We start from the raw sequence: 16,011 nt of genomic DNA, 5'->3' as shown, positions 1-16,011 counted from the left end.
CCCCCCCCCCCCCCCCCCCCCCCCCCCCACACACACACACACAATTTCTTCAAGATTTCTCTAGATCATTTAAGCGTCTAGTTAATGTAATTTCTCCCCTGACTTTCTCTTGAGTAAATCTGCCTCTTACAGCAACCAAATTTACTTTCTCTGCCTCTCTGCTGACTGCTGCTAGTGTGTCCTGTGTGGCTCCAATGTGGTGACGCGTCTGCTTCTATAAAAACACTCCCCTGAAAAGTCTCCCCCACAACGTCAAGACCTCCATTTCTCTCCTCTAGTCCCAAACTACTCCACACACACACACCACCACCACCACCTCCGGTTGGGACACCAGGTATCCCAGCATGCACCCCTCTTCCCTGGAACTCCCAGCAGCCACCATCAAAGCCTCTATTTATTGAGACTTGTACATGTCTGGTATTGTTGGCCTCGGGGTAGCTAGGTAAGCTCGCTACACAGCCATGTGTGGTCAAAGGTCTGGCTGCTGGCCTGGTAAACACTGTGCAGTGTGTGCATGTGCACTGACGTGAGGTCTAAATGTATAATGCACAGACAGTGAAACACAACCAGCATGATGTAAAGTTGGTGGAAGAAGAAGTTGTTTCACTGGAGCTGTGTGAAGTATACATGGATTCTGTGACCCTGCAGTGACTTTACTATTTTACGTAGAGCTGAACATTAATTAATTGGACAGTTTTTGATCATCTATAATCTTTCAAGTAATGTTTTAAGCAAAAAAGACAAACATTCAATTTTTCCCGCATCTGAAGTTCCTTGATTTCAACCTAATATCTTTGGGTTTTGGCCTGTTGGTTGGACATATAGTTATAAGTAATCTAAATATGTCACTTTAGGCATTTAGTCATTGGTGTTTTTTCTGAAAAGTCTATAAATCAAGTGATGATTAATGAAGAAATCAATCTACAGATTAATACATAATAAAAATCATCATTTTGAGCTCTAAATTCCACAGTGTACCATCACTTGCACAGTTAATTAGACTTTAGTAGTAAAGCCAAAATATTGAACAGTAGAGTGTTTTTTCAGATTTTTTTATGGACCAAAAGATTAATTGATTATTTAAGAAAAAAACAATCAGAAATTACTATAATAATTAGTTGCAGTTTTAATTCTAGACACTGTATGTTTGTTGATAATCAAACTCAAACTAAAGACACTAATGTTTTTTATATCTATAAACTGCAGCAGGTACAATACCCTGCCTCCACAGCACCATTGCATTTGGCTCCCTGCAGTCTTCTCAAGATCAGAAGAACAAAATCAAATCTTTTGACTAAACCCTAAAAACCTACTTCACCAGGGCTGTATTAACTTGCTAGGGGGCCCTGGGGCAACAATGAGCAGCCGGGCCCCCACTGACCCTCCATCTGGTCTATCGTATTAACACCAGTACCAGGTGTAATCAGTCTGTTTTTATTTACAACATGTGATACTCACGGATACATGAACATATCAGCACAAAATTGAATTAATCAAGGTTTTATAGGTCGATTTGAAGATAGACCCCTCAAGCTACAACCTCAAGGTCAGGTCATACAGCAGGAAGTACTTTTTTAAGGATGCTGGATACAATATTTCAATAAATTAACACAGACCAGTTGACAAACAGTAAATCTGGAGCTTTCAAGGCCCCAGCGAAGTTGCCGAGTTGGTACTTCACAACACAAAATCACTCGATCCAGCGAGTATCAATAGTTAACCATGATGCCGGGCAGCATGCCACACATGTGATGTCACCCATCACAGGACATGCGGATGCCACCTTCTGTTACACACTTACATTCTCATGGGAATGAGTTGCCATTTGTTTCCGGATGCACTATATATATAAAAGACAAGACCACAAGTTCCTGCAAGAGTTATGAACAAAATGAAAAGAAATACCCTAAGTTCAATTATAGCTGCTGTTGTGAAGAACAAAAGGAGGACATCTTCAGAGGAAGTGAAACTGCCATTGTGTCCGGACATCTGTCATGTGGGTGGTTGACTATATTTATACATTAGATAAAGTAATCTTGAAATGAAATAAGAATAAGGATGTGTGTTTTTGTAATGGTGCACATTTAAACATTGATACACTTAGTGCAGTGACGCCAAATGCCATCTTTTTGTGTATGGCAATACTGCCAAGTGTCACAACAGTATTTGTTTCAAGCTGCCTCTATAAATCTCCACTGTGTTTTTATTGTGAAACTGTTTTTTTCCAGCCAGACAAATTAGCTATACATAAATCTCAGCAGGACAGAGGGAACAAAATAGACAGACACAAGGTTTAAGGGCCGGAGAAGATGATCTAAAGTGCAGAGTTACATTAGCACAGGAGAGGTAAAGACATTAGAAGGAAGAGAGCGGTAAAAGAAAGTGGGGAGAGAGAGAGAGAAAAAGAGAGGAGTATGGCAGAATTTAAATTTGAGGGACTGACTCAGTTGTTCCTCTCGTTGGGTGCCAACGGAAAAAACTGAGAATTCGGCTCATGAGTGGTTGAATCTCACATGGCCTTCATTTCTTGGCGGCTCTGACCCAGTTAGCACTAACTCACACCAGCGTCGTGCAATAGTGTTTCTGTGTTTCTACTGGGTCAAACAGGTCAAATGAATTCACTGGATGGTTTATTACAAGGTTTACGGGTTGTATGGTAATAATTCTATACAAATAATAACCAGAGGTGGCCTGTATAACTGTGTTTACTCAAGTACTGCACAATTTCCTTTTAATGCTTCTTTATACTTCTACTCAAAGGCAAATTTATGACATTTGATAGCTTTAGTTACTAGTTACTTTAATATTTTACTTTCAAAATATTAAAAGAGCTAATGAAATATTTATTATTAGATCATAAATGATGCATTAACATAATTTTGCATTGGTTAATGGTAATGCTGTAGTGGGCTGAGCAGGAGCAAAGTAGCTACTACTACAGCTGAGGTCATGTGACGAAGACTGTGAGATGTGGAAAAAGGTTCCTGAGAAAAGCAGGTAAGATTGTTTTTGTCAACTATTTGAATTTTGTTATGAAGGTGATCATGTAAGTTCACTGAACTACCCGGTCCACCATCAATAGTTTTGTATATAACAAACTATAACTACTTCATATGCTGTTGGGTAGATTAAAATAATACATTATATTTCATTAACTAATCATTTCTTCCATATGTTAAATGTTGTGGAATAAAAAGTACGAACTTTTCCTCTGTAATGAAGTGAAGTAGAAGAGTAAAGTAGCATAAAATGAAAATACTATCAAAGTCTATGAGTACAGTACTTGAGTAAATGCCTGTATATACCACTGCCTTTAGTCGTCAAACAGATCTAGAGATCTCTGCCTCTACCAGGTGGCTGGCTAAGTCTTTAAATCTAGATTTTGGTTCATCATCTGGCCTTTAACATTAGCCACATGCATCCAGCTGAACACCGGAAACTAAAAACAAGGTCATGGTAAAAATGCATCTATCTTTAAAACTTGCTGTTCTAACGTCATGGTGAAAATGCGCTCTCTTTGATGTCCTCTGTGTTGACAAGCGGGACCATTTTCTTGGGTGTAGGGCAAAAGATAACCTCCCTTTCTCCCTTGAAGTCCATCAGTTTCTCATTATGGCCGATCCAGCTGATTATTTTGACATTTCTTAGGTGGCAACAGCTGCCTGTCAGAGCAGTATGCACCAGATCTTGAGCTAGGCCCTTTTCTTTTGATGCTACAACAACAGTCACTCTAGTCGAGATAAAGAGAATTGAACCCAGATGTGTTTTGACCAGATCTGTAACCCTCCGCTGGAATCTCCAGAGATGTGTCTCCACATGGCAATGGGAAATCTCCAGATTTCTTTTCAGCCAGATACGGAGAGATCCTGTTTTAGAACCTGGTGTTTTCCTTGCTGACCACTTCCTTTGCTCACAAAACCTCACTAAACTTTTTATTTAAGTAAACAAAGGTTAGACAAGGCAAAAACGATGAATGAAAACAGATGCCAGAGGCCGCAAAGGTACTCGACTTCACCAGAAGCTGCTTCGCTTTCTAGAGAATAGAGAAAAGTCTCATTTCTGTTCTGGTGGAGCTTCTCTTTTCACTCAGCATGGATTAAGTAGGATTAGTTTGTCAGAGTGAAGTCAGAGAGGGATGTTCAGATGTTGAGCAACACTGATAAACCACAAAATACCTCTAAACTCAAGTTTCTCTGCCTGACTTCTGGTTTCTCAACCACCCAAACCCGCCTTTGAGGATCTTCATCGACTTTAATTAAACATTTATGTAATTTGGAGTCCATTTCATCTTTGTTCCTCCTTTCTTTTGCTGTTTCAGTTCAGTCTGCTTTCTCCACACACAGACACGTCTATCTTTTGATCACAGGGTTCAGCTCTCAGGTGATGTAACCCTGAAACCATAATCAACTCTTAGCCTCTTTCTGCATCAGGACTGACTGACTGCTATGTCTGACAGCATCCCAGCACCGTGCAAAACACGAGACATTCCCTCTCCACTGAGGTGATTTATGTTAGAGGTATCATCTTAGAGCTGTAAACAGCCGTGTTGTCTCACTTTGTTTACAGACATTCATCACTGTTTCTGTGTGTTCGCCACAGGAGGGCAGCTGCCTGTGGTGTCTTATAAACTGTCTGGGTTATCCACCAAGTCTGGCTTGACTCACACGCCAGCGACTTGTGGTCAGTGACTAAAGTCCTCCTTTGCTTCTTCCTGCATCCTGTCCACCAGAACTAGCACAGGCTCTTTTATATCTTAAGTAACGCTATTACAGCTAATAGACTTTTCTGTGACATCTGGCTGTTAGAGGTGCATCCTGTCAGAGAATCACCTTATATGCAGTTCCTGATAGTATGACTGGATGTGACTGAACACTGACGTGGTGCCGTATATGCTCAAACACTGGAGCTACCTACAGAGCAAATGTAAAATGGGCTCAGACCGGAGGTGCCCAGGGTGCCCGTACCCAATCATTTACAAAGCTGCACGGCCTGAGGACAAAATATGTTGTTTAGTTGAAGGTTTAGTTGAACTTTAATGTCTCCAGGCAGGAGTTTCACAGCCCGAAGTCTCCCAGATGCAGCACCTCATGTCCAGCTTTTGCAGATGCAAACCATTAACCCCCTCCCCCGTACCACCAGAACAAAGCAGCTCATCTGAGGTTTCTAAACTGTGCAGTGCTTGGCTGGACCTCCTCCTTCACAAGCCACAAGTTTAGACTTATGCCATTTTTTTCTCTGGATGAAGTTTCATCTCTTGTTACAGTTTCTAGTCAGACTGAGTCAGTTCTTGGTACAGAAAGACAAAGGTCACGAGTGTTTGGGGGAGGGAGAATAAATATGAAGTGAGTGTAAGCAGTTCTTCTCTTTCTGTTACAACATTAAAAACACACTACAGATAACAGTAAAACTATAGTTATCTGCAGTGATACAATAAGAGGTTAAAAATACAATAAAGTATGAGATTACTGTCATATTTAGCTGCAGAACGCTGTAAATATATATGCTTTAGGGATATTGTAGAAAATTGTAATCACAAACCACTAAAAAACAATTGAAAGATAGAAAAATGCTAATTTCAAATTGATTACACTTAACAGCTTGTATGACACACATTAAACCCCTGTATTTATCACTTTGCATTGTTTAAAGTTAAAGAATACTGATTTCCCATCAGACTTACCTCTGCTTTTAGTACATTTGCAGTGACTGAGGTAAAACCAAAGCAGCAGAGACAACAGGCCAGGGTGACGAGCTGGGGCAGCATTCTTCTATCTGCAAACTGCCCCCACAAAAAAGCTCAGGAAACTAACTTTCTACACAAGTCCCGCCGTCCTGACAGTAAAAGACAAAAACCAAAAAATCTAAAGAAAATCTATCAATGCTACTCCGTTATGCTTTAAAAATGTGGCAGAGAACCTTTTTTTTCTCGGACACTTTGAGCAGACAGCTTCTCTGCACCAAAGCGACTCCTTCAAAAGTCAGAGCCGAGTTGAAAACACCAAACAAAATGCCAAAATCATCAGGCGGCAGTGACAAATGCTCAGCTGGTGTTAACTAAAACTTCATAGTTCCCTCTGATAGGATTGTCTTCTGTAGCGCGTGTGGACGTGGTCGGAAAGGAGAGAGAGAGGGAGAGAGAGAGAGATGGATTTTCCTTTGGGTCCTCCTCCAGATGTGCAGACGTCATTTTTTTTATGCCTGACAGCTGACCAGGTTTATCAATACCGATTGTAGAAATACTCTACAAGTAAAAGCCCTGCATTCAAAACAAAGTAGGCTATATATATGTATATATTCAAAGTAAAGTATATAAAAGTACAAAAGTAGGCTATTTGCATTAAAATATGCTTAAAATAGGCCTACCAAAAGTAAAAGAAGGCCTACTCTTTATGCAGAACGGTCCATTTCAGAATAAAATATATTATATTGTTGGATAATAATCTGAATAATAATTATTGATGCCTTAATTTGCCTTTTCACTTTAATATTGCAGCCAGTAAATGTCAGACTAATTTTAATTAGTTTATATAGGCTATGCCTATTTGCTTTGTAGATTCTGAACCCCCCACGGATCAATAAAGTCTTATCTTCACCTTTCATAATACATTTAATAATAATTTGCATAATTTAATTGTTGATTATATTTTGTATTATTCATCTGAATCTGGTGGAGTAAAAAGTACAATATTTGCCCCTGATTCGTGTAGTAGAAGTATAAAGTGGCATAAAATGTTGATACCCAAGTAGAGTACAAGTAGCTCAAAAATGTATTTGTATAAAAAGTATAAAAGTAAAAAGTAAGTGTAAAAATATTATAGGCACATCTCTGAATACTTTTTCTTCCAATGCTAAAATGTATTGGAGCAGGAGTATAAAGCGGCATTAAAATTAAAATACTGTACTGAAAATAAATAAGCTCAGCACTTGAGTAAATGTACTTCCTTACTTTAGATTTTTAAGGAGCCCTGAGCCCTGTGAATGTAAAACTGATGTTGTAGATTTGTGCTAACCGATACTGCCACCTTGTGTTAACAAAGCAACATTTAACCCTAACTTCGTTTACACAGTAGCTACCGTATTGGAATACATATCAGTATATTCTACAGTATAGTCCATAAGTCTCTGACTCAGTGTAAAACACTGAATGTGGTTTTAAACGTAATGTAAAGTTTTATGAATGGAGAAGAAACATTAAGCCCCGCCCCCTTTCGTCATGAGCTAAAATATACGGAAGTGGGCCAGAACCTGTCAACAAGAAAGGCCGACTGACATGGTAACGTACTCGGCTCTTGTCCTTTTTCAGAATCATTTTGGTGTGTTGTTACCGCTCCTAACCTACATGTTGTGATGTCATTGGGTAATGAAACCCCCAGCGTCGTGCTCGGAAACCTTTTGTCGTGATGTCGCCGCCTAGAAAAAGCGTCTGAACGACAGACAGAAGTGAGGATGTTAGCGTTAGCAGTTAGCTCGTCAGGAAGCTAGCTAGCGATTAAAGCGCTTGAGACAGAAGCAGCTGCTCCCTCCTTCTCCTCCTTTATACCGAAACTATGTTGAAACCGGATCTCAGAACATTATAGAAACTTTTAGGCGACAACATAAGATGCTAATCGACTAGAACTCGAGAACCCAAATGCTTTTACTTTACTGGGAATGAGAGAAAGACTTATAAACTATTTGTTTGGCGAGGATTGATCTCGGAAATACTGGCTTTCCTGGCGTCATTGTTAAGAAGATTATGGGAAGGAAGTCGCTGCGTGTATGTGAGTAAACACAGTGTTCAAGTTAACGTCAACTTCAGGGGACTCATGTATTGTTTCCCTCCGCAGATATAAAACAAAAATGAATGTATTATGGATACTGCTGGATAGATCATCATAGCTCACTGTTTTTGGACTCCGGAGTGAAATCCCTCCGGTTTGTGTTACTCATCAATCTGACAAATATAATTTTGAAATGTTTAAATTAGGAGCAGATAAACCAGAGGTTGGCTGAAACAAAGTGCCACACAAATAGGAAGTTTACTAAATGAATTAGGAGTCGAGGTCACTTATGTGACTGAAGATGGAAGAAGATAAGAAACTGATTCAATAACAAATGTTTGATTCTGTATTTTTGGTCTCACAGTTGAAATAAACATCTGCAAACTACTATTTTCATTAAGAGTTTTATCTGCTGATTTATTTTCTAATTGTTGATTCTACAAAGTAAAGCATTTAAAAAGTTAAATATACCTGTCACAAGCTGCCACAGATGGAGTTCACTTTTTCCTAATATGGCTTGTTTCATCTGACCGACGGTTCAAAACACAAATGTATTTATTTTAGTGTCAAAGAAGAAACCCAGCAAATAATCACATTTGTAAAAATGATTTGTTATCATAGATCTGACACACACCTGATCTATTTTCTCATCTTTCACTTTGCAGGTGAAGTCTTCCTGAACAAAACCTCCTAAAATGACGCTTCTCTGACGTTTATTTTTTTTTTTGCTTTTTAAGTCTTCAGTTATTTTTATACATTTTAGAGGAGAAGCGTTACCACAATGACCGTCACGTTCAACCTTTGTGCCCTCCTAGTTTTCACCATAGCAGGTGAGTGAATAGACATTTATCCGTGTGTTTTACTGTCTATCATAGATATTTTTAAATGTCTATCAGGCAAAGGTCATGTTTGCTGTTCTCTTTATGATCTCTGTCAGTCATGGTAATAAAACACATGCCTAACTTGTTCTGTTTTTGCAAATTATCACCTGCAGCGTGCAGCCATTTTGAGCCTGCCCGCGGCGCTGGTAAGGAGACAAACTACTCAGCATTTTATCTCATGTTGTGACTGTGGATACCACAAAACAGTTTTTCAGTGTCACATTCTGGTTTCATACATTTCTCTAACCTACGACGTGCCATAGTGACAATAACAGCAGATATCGGCCTGAGCAGATCATGTTTAGAAGTACTTTCACTTTTGTTTTTGTTTCACTTGTCTTCAACTGTAACGTGATAACATTGAGCTAAGTTGGTGTAATGAAATTAAGGTTTAAGCAAAACAGGGTTAACACCGTACACTAACACTCTAAAAAAACCAGGAACTGACTTCTTAAGCTGCTCCTTTGTCCTTCTGTTTCTCAGCCCGCTGTGGGCATTCCCCCCAAGTCCTAAACAGTAAAGTGGGAGAGATCAGGAGTTCTGCTTACCACAGCTGGTCCTACCGCTTTGGCTCTGTCTATGACTGCTGGGTCATCAATGGTTCAGAAGGAGAACCTGTTGTTCTCAGGTAAAGACTCTGAGTGAATGTGAAAACACCAGATACAATGGGCCTTGTTTTTGAGTCTTGTTTCCTAAAAAACATTTAAGAGCTGAGATATAATTATTATATATCATCATAATATACCATCATTTGCTGTTAATCAGATGAGTGAATATCATGTAAACGTTATGATGAGACAAACTGTGCAAATTACTTGTGATGGTGTGATGTTATGAATGGTTTAGGAGTTGGCTGTGTGGGTTAAAACCAATTGAGAAACTGTTTATGGGTAAAATAATCAGACGGGAAGGTTTGTTTTTGGCTAATCCAGCAAGTTAAATACCTCGCAGATCAAGAAACTTCACATTGATGCCAAAATCATATAAACATCCAATATTGCCATAAAGCCGTCCTGCTCATTGATGATGATAATAATGTCCCCGTACACCCAGAGGTTTTAAAGGGATAATGGTATGGTGTAGATGGCAACATTTCTGACAGATAACACTTTATATTGCGTTACCTTTGTCTCAAAAATGCTGTTTTCTCTTTTTGTTTTCATGTAAGTGTATTCACTGATTTTTCTCCAAATCCTTTCTCAGCTTTTCCCAGTTTTCAGCTCGGTGTAGGAAGGAATGGGTATCTATAAAATCTTCAGCTGGCGGCGAGCCTGTTGTCCTTTGTGGCTCCAAGTTGCCACAACCAATGGAGTTCCCAGGGGGAAATATTACAGTGATGCACCACTTCCTCCCGCATCTGTTTCCTGTGTCATCGTTTCTATTGAACTACGCAAGAGGTATAGTAGCATGGTGTTTTGTGCTGTCCCCAAGTTCTTCTTGTCAAAAGATTATCTTTATGTCTTTCATTACGTATCTGTTTCTACAGATCCAGACTCTGGTGAATGCCCGGTAACATCCTTTGAGTGTCTGGGGGGCCGCTGCCTTCCTTCGTCCTGGCGCTGTAATGGCCAGGTGGAGTGTCTCGGTGAAGGAGCCGGCCTCGGGTCAGATGAACTGGGCTGTGATGCAGAATTGGAGACCCCCGAACCCCCAAAGTACAGCAGCACACAGGCAGAAGAGTCCCAAGGAGAGACTTTCACAGAGAATAACCAAGATATGGACTTGAAGAGACGTACAGCTGTAGATAAAACACCCGAGAGGGATACAGAGTCTGATGTGTGGGCGCTGCTGAAGGAGAGGCTGGAGGAGAATGGCCAGGTGGATCAAGAGCAGCCTCCTCAGACACATAGGGAGCTGGTTGTGACTCCCACCCCCATTGAGTGGCCCTGCGGGGGGCTCCTCCAGACATTTTACGGGACTTTCTCCCCTCCAGCCATTCGGGGCCACGCGTTGTACTGTGTCTGGACTTTGGACCCTCAGGACTCAAGGCCGCTAAGACTGGACCTGCAACAGCTGGTGCTGGGGCCCGGGGACAGACTCTCTGTGTCCAACAGAGAGCAAGGCAAAGGAGACGTTATTAAAATTGTGAGTTTCTTTAACTAGGACACCAAACCAAACACTCATTAGGTCCTACATGATCACTCTTTAATAACAAAGAATTCAAAAAAACCTTTTGGTAACGTGATGTTCCCTTTCTGCTTCTTGACAGATCACCAGCTCCTCCAATTATAAATCAGTCCAAGTTGAATCCCACACTGGCCTGCTGTCGCTGACGTATGAGACTCTTCCTGGCTCGGAGGGGAGCGGCTTCAACGCCACGTTCCATGTTGGGACCTACTGCCCCCCTTGGGAGGGCCGGTGCGGGGGAGCAGCAGGAGGTTGCTTCACCCAGGGGCAACGCTGCGACGGGAAATGGGACTGTCCTGAGACGGGAAAGGACGAGGAGGGTTGCCGGGGCTGCGGTCAGAACCAGTTTGCCTGTGGAATGGCGGGACAGAGGGCCGTGGCATCCAGTCACTTCGCTGGCAGGCCGGTGTGCTATCCCGTCGCAGAGAGATGTAACTACCAGCTGTACTGTGCTGATGGCAGCGACGAGAGGGACTGCACCATGTGCCAACCGGGGACCTTTCATTGTGACAGCGACAGGTCAGTGCATGTCAGAGTTTCAGACTGAAAACCTTTTCCCTCCAGGCTCAGAGAGGACAGTCGTCTCATTGTTGTGCTCAGGTTTCAGTGCTGTTGCATTAGGAATTAGTGTTGTTATGGAGCAGTAGGTGTTAAAACTTTGAAATAATTCTGCGTACATCAAGAACTCATTCTTTTTAACCTAAAAGTCGATGTTCAAAAGGTGACAAAACAGTCTCTGCTCATGGTCCATTTAGTAGCTGTTCAGCTTCTAAAGTTTCGTTTTTATAGCGATTGTTATGCCGGATGAGCTATATTGGTCTGTGTCTTCATTGTGGTCAGGTTAAGTATCAGAGCTAGGTGTGTCTTGGTTATAACGCAAGTGTGTGTGAGTCAGACAGTGTCTGCAAAAAACGTGACCACCTGAGAGTTAAAATAGAACCTGAACTCTGTGTAGTTGTGATGCATTTTAGTAAAATGTACATTATCTCAGGGTGTAATGATTAAAAACAATCTGTACTTAAACATGTACTCAGCATTCAGAGAGACTGTGCCTGATGTTTCCCTTTTCACTGTATTATTTGCTCCTGGAGGAAACCCAAAAAGCAGAACTTAAACGATTAAAGATATAATCTCAGCTCATGAGCAACAGCCCTGCATTGTTTAACAATATTTGAATAAACTCCATGGTTACCTGTTTGATTTACTGCATGTATTGGATACAACATCCAGTTTCATTAGCTTATAAAATGATTCATAACTTCTTTTCACACAGAATAATACTATTAAAGTATCTCATTTTGGGCCATAAGGCTGGTTTACAATCTTCTTTTCTGCATTATAATGCTTCGTAACGCACGCCTCGGCTTCCAACATTCATGTGAAACTGAATTTCTCACTGGAGTTATTCCTGGACACGCCAACACACAAACGGCCCATTGTCCCGTCTGCAGGTGTGTGTTTGAGAGCTGGCGCTGTGACGGCCAGGTGGACTGCAAGGACGGAACAGACGAGCTCAACTGCACCGTCATCCTGCCTCGCAAGGTCATCACCGCGGCAACAGTTGGCAGCCTGGTATGCGGGCTTCTGCTGGTTATCGCCATGGGCTGCACCTGTAAACTGTACTCACTCAGGACCAGGGAGTACAGGTAACTGCTTTTTACAATTTATCTCAGTCATAAGCAAGTGATTCATCAATTCAGCACTGATAATTTAAAACCAGTTCTTAGTTTCTACAGTTTTATATTCTGTAACCAAAACACGTTTGCTTTCCAGACAATAGCCTTTTTGGAATATCTGTTTTTCTCCTTCGATGCAGCATAATAGTGTTTTCTTGTGATGCCTCAGCCAGATCTTGTGCTGATCTGAGATAGTGAGTCACAAGTTTGTTTTCCTTACTATTCGCTTCAGTTGTTGCCAGCACTACCAGACAGCAGCTCTCACATCACAGCCAGTACACTGCGTACTCCGCTCTTTGTGATAAGCGAAACGAGGAGTACCAGGTTGTTGTTGTAAAGCTTCCCACATGCAGTTAGTCTCAGCCAAAGTGTGTTATGTCGTGTGTACTCTTCTACACTATGTACATCATCTTCATGAAGTGGACATTAACTATCATAACTAACTATTCAGGCTACCGTCAGGGTAAGGATTAAGGTTAGGCATTTACTTCTGATGGTTAAGGTAAGAGGCTAGGGAATGCATTATGTCAATAAGATGTCCCCACAGGGATAAAGGAACGAACACGTGTGTGTGTCTGTATCTAAATGTGTCTATTTTCCTGCAGCTTGTTTGCGCCAATCAGCCGCCAGGAAGCAGAGCTGATCCAGCAGCAGGCTCCTCCATCCTACGGTCAGCTGATTGCTCAGGGCATCATCCCCCCAGTGGAGGACTTCCCCACTGAAAACCCCAATGAGGTGAGCGGGAGAAAAAAAAGCAACACAAGATCTAGAAACCACAACATTTTGGGCTTATTTTTTGCATTGGGTCCTAGTTTTGTTTTCATATTTCTACGAAATCTTGGCCTCATTGATTCTAATATATTATATAGCTTACGTCCAAGCTGACCCTCAGTCTTATCTTTTATCTTGAACCTAAGTCCAGTTTTTAACCCTGATGCAGGATAGTCCTGTGACATCATTCTAAAGTGGGATCAAACCCTTAACCTAAATCCATGGTAATGCCAAACACCTCTGCCTGACATTAACAACATATTTACATGCTTTAAAGTTTGAAAGAAATCAGGGAGTATAAATACCTGTTGTCTTAAAAACTACATTTTTGGGAGCATTGACAATCTATTCATTCAAGGGAAAAGAAGTCATGTTGCTGAGTTGCTCATCCCTCAACTCTTCAGCCACATGAGTGCACTGTAGTCTCTAGTAGTCCTTGTTTATCATGTGCTCCACAGCAGCCGTTTTAATCCCCAGCAGGCCATGTGGGCTGAAGTAGGTAGAGTGTCAAGATAGAGCTAATGTGCTGTTACCATGCAGGTTCACACCAAGGTGCTTTATTAATAGTTGGTGAGGACAGCTGAGGTAGTGGAGGCGGAGGGATTAAGTGTCTAAAACAAATCCCATCTGTCTGATGGGATCTGGCCAAGCTGCCTACTCTGTCCCTAAACTTTGGAAATGATGTAATACCACTTAGTACTTTTAGAGTTTGGAGTTTTAGAAAGTGTTTAACTCTCCCTTTCTCTTCGTCCTCCTCCTTGTCAGACGTCATCTCTTTCTCTAAGGGGAATCCTGCAGCTCCTCCGTCAGGACGCCGCCAACTCCCCGCACCGCAGACGCAGGCCCCGATTCATCCGCCGGGCCATTCGCCGCATGAGGAGGTGGGGTCTAATCCCCAGACCTCCCTCCAGGCCGAGTCAGGCCTCAAGCTCCGGCCAGCAGCAGTCGGACGCCGCACCTTCCGGTCAGGAACCAGCTAACTCCTCTGCCACGAGCTCCTCGTCAGCTGTGGAGGCGGTCAACCAGCCGGTGCCTCAGAAACTTGGTTTGTTGGCTCAGTCGGAGCCGCAGCAGCAACAGCAGCAGGAAGCACCACCTCCTTTACTGCCGCCTCCTGCCGCTTCCCCACCCCCACCTCCGTACGCTCCCCCAGCTCCTCCCTCGGTCACTCCCCAGACTCCCCCTGTCGCCGTCCCCCCGAGCAGCCCCTCTCTGTCCTCCATCTTCCACACGCTGGGCCTGAGCATCTCCCTCTTCAGAGCCTCGCCCTCTTCCTCCACCAACTCCATGCCCCTCTCCGCCTCCCCTTCCTTCTCCTCGTCCTCCTCAGATGACGAGGTGCTTCTTATCCCCCTGTCTGAAGACACCACTTCAGAGGACGACGTGCCCATGCTCACCTGAATGACTTCCTCACGTGCCCAGTACACCCCGCCCCTCCTTTATCTCCTTCACTCACTGATAATAACTGAAACCCAGTCTTTCCACGTTTGTTTGAACTTGAGCACAGGAGCGGTCCACGGCGAGACTCACTGTGCAAGTCTGGTGCCTTTTTTTTGAAAATTGTTTTGAGATGGATTTGTTGACTTATGGAATCAAGTATTTGACTTTTCTTTTTAAGACCTCCTTGCAAAAGTATAGGTTTTAGACGAAAAGCACGGCTGATGTATGTTTGAGAGTAAGTGTAGACGAGAATTGGATGTGCATTTAATGAATGCCAGGCTGCACATTGAAGGTAAACTTTTGCACAGAAGAATCTTCCCTATCCAGAAACTGAGGCTGGTTGCTGTCAGATTGAATGATCAGAGTTTTTAAATAACATGATGGATAATGTTTGTATGACTGCAACTGTGTGAATGCATTTGCATTTTAGTCTTAAATAGACAGTGGAGTATGTTTGTGGATGTGGATTGTCTCCACATTCTGCCACTTGCATCCAGTCTCATGTTATATCACAGTTAAAGAAAAATAAGTCCCCTATTTAAGTGCCTTTTGAGGAGTTTCCTGTAGATGGCTCGTGGAGATTACGAAGGTTCCTGAGATACACACTGCACACCAAAACACACGGAGGCACATGTTTTCTCACATCATAGCACGCGTTGACACATCAGTGGCTTTATTATGAACATGAAAAAAATGCATGTCTACTCTGCAAGCTGGCAATAACTTTTTTGGGCCCCTGTTTTAGTGCACATTGCAACAAAACTGTGTAATGAGCGTGTGTGTGCGCACACACACACACATACACATCTAATCTTCCCAAGTGAATGTAAGTAATCTGAAAAGTAAATGTGTCAAAAGACAATCTCTTTGGTGCCTAATTTTAAGGTGGGTGGGTGGGTGGGTGGGTGTGTGTGTGGTGTGCACAGCACGATGAGGCGCCCCAGTGATGCACGGTGCCCTGAATTCACAAAATAACCTCAACTTGAATCTTCAACCTTTGAGGGGAATCGATCGCGATCAGTCATAGTTTGACACAACAGACTTGTGGTGTGCTGTTTGTATTATTGTACATTTTATGTTGTTTTTATTTCAGCAAGTTGCTTTTCTTTTTTTTCTTAAGTTCTGTTTTGCTTTGTTGAATGTATTAGAGTCGACATGGAGTAGCCAGAAGTTTTAATTTTGAAATGTATTGAGGTAAATAAGAGAGAAAGTGATTTTATGGATTGCTAGGGTCAACTTCACTGTATATAAGTAAAAATGTTGCTGAGATTAAACAATTTGCACTTTTAGCTGTTGGTCACTGTGTGTTTTGTGTGTTGGGGGTTTGGTGGCACCTGACACCTCACTGTCATTGCA

The 16,011-nt window shown here is 42.1% G+C and overlaps 2 protein-coding genes across 3 annotated transcripts in view; one reads left to right on the top strand and one right to left on the bottom strand.

The window, feature by feature from the left end:
* The window catches only part of mmp14a (matrix metallopeptidase 14a (membrane-inserted)), a 16,599-nt gene extending 10,488 nt beyond the window's left edge, over positions 1 to 6,111 (bottom strand). Inside the window, exon 1 of the mRNA XM_046064359.1 lies at positions 5,681 to 6,111. Within this exon, the coding sequence (XP_045920315.1) occupies positions 5,681 to 5,764 (84 nt within the window). The 5' untranslated portion in view covers positions 5,765 to 6,111. The remainder of the gene's footprint in view (positions 1 to 5,680) is intronic.
* Positions 6,112 to 7,291: 1,180 nt separating this feature from the next.
* lrp10 (low density lipoprotein receptor-related protein 10) lies at positions 7,292 to 15,944 on the top strand. Of its 2 annotated transcripts, none has more exons than XM_046064344.1 (10): positions 7,292 to 7,760; positions 8,426 to 8,590; positions 8,755 to 8,787; positions 9,125 to 9,269; positions 9,845 to 10,038; positions 10,128 to 10,726; positions 10,851 to 11,287; positions 12,220 to 12,414; positions 13,050 to 13,179; positions 13,981 to 15,944. In XM_046064344.1, exons 2-10 carry the CDS (start codon positions 8,542 to 8,544, stop codon positions 14,614 to 14,616), a joined length of 2,418 nt encoding a protein of 805 aa, XP_045920300.1. In that variant the 5' UTR covers positions 7,292 to 7,760; positions 8,426 to 8,541; the 3' UTR covers positions 14,617 to 15,944. The 2 variants fall into 2 exon arrangements, with proteins under 2 accessions (XP_045920300.1, XP_045920301.1); XM_046064345.1 differs by lacking the exon at positions 7,292 to 7,760 and adding an exon at positions 7,895 to 7,914.
* The last annotated feature ends 67 nt before the right edge of the window (positions 15,945 to 16,011 follow it).

The sequence above is a fragment of the Micropterus dolomieu genome, linkage group LG12 (genome assembly GCF_021292245.1).
Source record: "Micropterus dolomieu isolate WLL.071019.BEF.003 ecotype Adirondacks linkage group LG12, ASM2129224v1, whole genome shotgun sequence".
Classification (NCBI taxonomy): domain Eukaryota; kingdom Metazoa; phylum Chordata; class Actinopteri; order Centrarchiformes; family Centrarchidae; genus Micropterus; species Micropterus dolomieu.
Note: the sequence above shows the minus strand (reverse complement) of the source record. Positions and strands in the feature narration are given on the sequence as shown.